At 35.6% G+C, this 4,399-nt stretch overlaps 1 protein-coding gene across 4 annotated transcripts; it reads left to right on the top strand.

Annotated features, from left to right (window-relative positions):
• The first annotated feature begins 1,737 nt into the window (after positions 1-1,737).
• LOC142546403 (protein IQ-domain 26-like) lies at positions 1,738-4,399 on the top strand. Of its 4 annotated transcripts, none has more exons than XM_075654107.1 (4): positions 1,738-1,874; positions 2,952-3,363; positions 3,505-3,711; positions 3,804-4,399. In XM_075654107.1, exons 2-4 carry the CDS (start codon positions 2,959-2,961, stop codon positions 4,383-4,385), a joined length of 1,194 nt encoding a protein of 397 aa, XP_075510222.1. In that variant the 5' UTR covers positions 1,738-1,874; positions 2,952-2,958; the 3' UTR covers positions 4,386-4,399. The 4 variants fall into 4 exon arrangements, with proteins under 4 accessions (XP_075510222.1, XP_075510235.1, XP_075510214.1 ...); XM_075654120.1 differs by having other exon boundaries at positions 1,742-1,759; XM_075654099.1 differs by having other exon boundaries at positions 1,766-1,923.

Below are 4,399 nucleotides of genomic sequence, written 5' to 3'. Positions count from 1 at the left end.
AGTGGAGGCTCGTTTTTAATTGGGCTTTTCTATAAAATGTGTATATTTTTATTCAGATATATAAAAGCCTGTTTAAATTTTGAGAAAACACTAACATTAAATTAAATTTTTTTTTCAAGTTTTGACAAAATTTCATTGTTTATGCATTTGGTTAAAAATATCATACATAAAATATTGGTATAGTGATAAATTATTTAAAAGGGGTTGAATAAACACTTTACAGTTTTTTCAACTTTTCGAATGATGAATCAGTTTAGTGATAAACTGAATTGAGGAATTTGTTGTCGATGTCAATCAGTTAACCAATGAAAGTGCGGAAATAAAATGAATGACAGATAAAATAAAACTGAAATTAAGTGACTCAAGATTTATGGATGTTCGGAGATTTCAAACACTCATGCGTCATCCCTTCTATCTCGAAGATAAGATATTTACTAAAAGACTTTGATCTAAACACAGATTTGTAAAGCTTATGGTAAAAGTTTTCAGAGTTTTGACAAGAAAGCTCTTTGATACATACCCTAGACAGTTATGAATGTAATGAGCGAAACACGTGAGGAGTTGTTAGATCACATGCATTTTAATTTCTATACTTTTTGATGGAAGTGATTTTTCATGATGTTGGTGTGTGAGATGCTTAATATTCAACTTGTTTTTTATGCATGTAAATTTTTACGGATAAGTCGAGGAAGCGGTAAGAGGGCAAATAGTTGAGATAATGAACTCAATTCTATTATGCTTGAGGACAATCACGATTTAGGTGTGGAGGGATTTTGATAAGATCGTAATAATTCATATTTTTATTATCAAATTTCCTATTATTCTCATTTTCGACATACTTAATTGATACACTTTTGTGTTATTTTGTTGTAGAAGAAAATTTTATGGTTTTGGAGAAAATTTAGGTTAAAAATTATGCACATTTGAAGTTGCAAAGATGGATTTTTGAAAAACGGACCAAAACATAAGAAGTCCTGGAACAAGGCGTGGCCACGCCTTGCGACGGTTAGCGGTTATCCCTATAATTCTATGTTAATTGATTGGAAATACATGAATAAATAATTTGTTAGCTAATGATCAATGCTAAAATTGAATAGTTGAACTCACTTGAATTAGAACTCTGTGAGATTGAATTTTTTAATTCGTTAATCATTTCTCGCTGTTATTTAATTTTCGTTTAGATTTATTATTTTCATTGGTTTCTAATTTTAGTTTTAATATTTTATTTTGTTCTTATCCAACAAAACTCATTTTTAATCGTTTTTCTTCAAAATAATTAAATCTCTTGTTCTACGAGGATTCAACTTTTTACTCACCATTACATTCATTTTATTCAACAAATCACTTATACTCTGAATTTTCTTTAAAATAAAGAAAAATTATTTTAAAATTTTATCATCCAAACATAAAATTTCTAATTGTTTAAATAAAATATTTTCAAACTAAATGTATGTTATGTTCCAAATTCTTCGAAACAAAAATCATAAAAAGTGTATTTCTAAAAATATTATTATTATTATTAATTTTAAAAAATATGTGACTATTCCCAGAAGTTGCCAACAAAACCCACCTTGCGTTTCCTAAAAAATGACGCAAATTCTTCGACAGTTTCACCCGAAAGTGAAAGTAAATAAAGTAAACCCAAATCCCACAAGATTTTTCCAAAATAATCCGTTTGGAGTACAGAGCAGAATCTATCCAATACAACCACTTGCATTTGGCAAGCGCTTTTATTGTGGCCTCAGACACACACCCACAGGTGAGCGTACAATGTAAACAGCAAATCGCATTCATTACCCAGCAGAAAATAGAATCCCTTACCCTCCATTCATTCATTGCTATCATCAGTTCTTTAAGACGCTCAGTGAAAAAAGGTTAAATCTTGATAGCGATTTGGCGAGAGGAGACTGAGAGTTTGTGAAGGTGTGAATTTATGGGAAAAGATGCATTTTTATGAGTTCTTTTATTTTTTTGTTTCTTTAAATATACTTATTCAAGAATTTAACTATTTGGCTGTTTTTTCAAGTTTTCTTTTTCTTTTTTAATGAGAATTGTGCATGATTAATTTGGATTTTTTTATGGTTCCACTTAATAAAATAGTACTCTAATTTGAAGCAATGATAAATATGGAAGATGCATGGTGGGTTGTTGAAAATAAAGAAAGTGCGTGAAGTAATTATTAAAATATTTCGAAAGATTGTATTTTTATTTTCAAGAAATGGTGTCAGCAGGTGGGAGTGCTTATTAATAGTAGGATTTCCCATTTCCGGTACACGTTGCTGCATATCTTATTTAGTATATGAAATAGGAGTGCTTATTATAGGCTTTGTGTGGGGTTTCGTTCGGGGAAGTTGAGATTTTGGCTGGTGTCTTGATTTTGAAAAGGATAGTTCTTGAGAAACTTTTCAAGTACTTCTCACTTATTCGCTTGAATTATCCATGTAAATTATCCAGCGTTTGGTTGAGAATTTGTTGGGTGTGTGTGTGTGTGTGTGTGTGTGAAGTGACGATGCTTAGATGTTTGAGTTTCTAATTGGTGGAAATGGAAGATTTTAATTGCTTTTTTGAATGCTTTTATCCTCTGCAGATGTGACTGTGGCACGCTCTTTATTCAAACTTTCCACTGATTTTGTCTGTAATTTCATGTTTGTTTGGTTGCTAAAAGTTTGAATCTTTTAACCATTTTTATATTTTGTATTCGTTTTTTAATCTGTGTTCCCTTTTGTCTTGTTATTCACCCCCTCACGTGATTGGTTACGTCAGAACAAGAAAATTTTCAAATTTCTGTTTGAAAATCAATATTTAATTATCTATCACTGTGTTATTAACTCGTATGATTTCCTCCCTACCCTTTTCCTCCCTCATCAGTTTCTGTAAAGCAAACTCGACTGCTGTACATTTTCTGTAAGAAGATTAGATTGTGACACCATTTTCTGCTTCTGATTTTGAAGTCCTGAAATGGGAAAGGCAGCAAAGTGGTTGAAGGGGTTGCTTGGAATGAAGAAAGGCAAAGAAAACGTGGGGAACAACTCGAATTATGTTGAGAAAAAGGAGAAGAAAAGGTGGAGCTTCGTTGCAAAGTCCAGCAAGGTTTCGGGTGGACTAAGTCAGATTCCGGTTACTAATCCGGCCACCGATTCGGCATGGCTGAGTTCTTATATGGCTGAGACAAACAAGGAACAGAACAAGCACGCAATTGCCGTGGCTGCTGCCACAGCAGCCGCTGCTGATGCGGCTGTCGCAGCTGCGCAGGCGGCGGTGGCGGTTGTGAGGCTCACAAGCCAAGGGAGAGGAACATTGATTGGTGGTGGTATGGAGAGGTTGGCCGCTGTAAAGATCCAGAGAGTTTTCCGTGGTTATTTGGTAAGTGGTATTATTTTGAAACTGCATACATATTTGGGCGGACTCGCTAGAAATTTAAACTTCAATGAGCACTTCAAACATAGTGCCATTTTTTATTTGCTTTACGGTTTCCCAGTTGATCTGAAATTGGTTCCATTCCAGGCCAGAAAATGCCTCAGAGCTCTAAAAGGACTAGTGAAATTTCAGGCCATTGTTAGAGGCTACCTCGTTAGAAAACGGGCCGCAGCAACTCTACACAGCATGCAAGCTCTCGTTCGGGCTCAGGCTTGCGCCCGGTACCAGAGGGCCTGTCGCTCCACCATCAGCGATCAAAGATTCATTCATGAATTGAGATCAAGAAAATCCATGGTATGGATATGAATTATGATTCGGAAACCCTTCGACGGATTGCCTAATTTAATTGATCCATTATATTTACTTTTTCCTTTGTTGAATTGCAGGACAGGTTTGATAGTACTAGGAGTGAGTTCCCGAGCAAGAGGCTATCGTCCTTTTACGACCAGTCGTTCGATGAAAGCCCAAAGATCGTTGAAATCGATACCTACAAGCCAAAATCAAGATCAAGAAGATTCAACAACACTTGCATGTCAGAATATGGAGATCAAGATGATTACTACCAAGTGATATCATCGCCTCGTGTAACCCCAGCACGTTTGTCGATCCCAAGTTGTCGGCACAATCAAGACATGGACTGGGGCGTTGGTTCCGAATTTTACAAGTATGCAACTGCACAAAACACTCCAAGATACACAAACTCAGGCCATACAAATTCTCCTGCCAAGCCAGCAAGTAGTATCTATGGAGATGGATTCTTTAGGCCATATTCAAACTACCCTAGCTTTATGGCAAATACACAGTCGTTTAAGGCGAAACTGAGGTCCCAAAGCGCGCCTAAGCACAGACCTGAGTATGACCTGAAGAAGAGGCTGTCGTTGAACGATATAATGGCGTCTAGAAGTAGCTTCAGTGGTGTTAGGATGCAGAAGCCGTTCCCTCGAGTTCAAGAAGATTTTGAATTTTAAGGAACTTGTTTTAG

This window comes from Primulina tabacum, chromosome 1 (assembly GCF_025594145.1).
Source record: "Primulina tabacum isolate GXHZ01 chromosome 1, ASM2559414v2, whole genome shotgun sequence".
NCBI classification, from domain to species: domain Eukaryota; kingdom Viridiplantae; phylum Streptophyta; class Magnoliopsida; order Lamiales; family Gesneriaceae; genus Primulina; species Primulina tabacum.
This window is presented reverse-complemented; position numbering and strand designations above follow the sequence as displayed.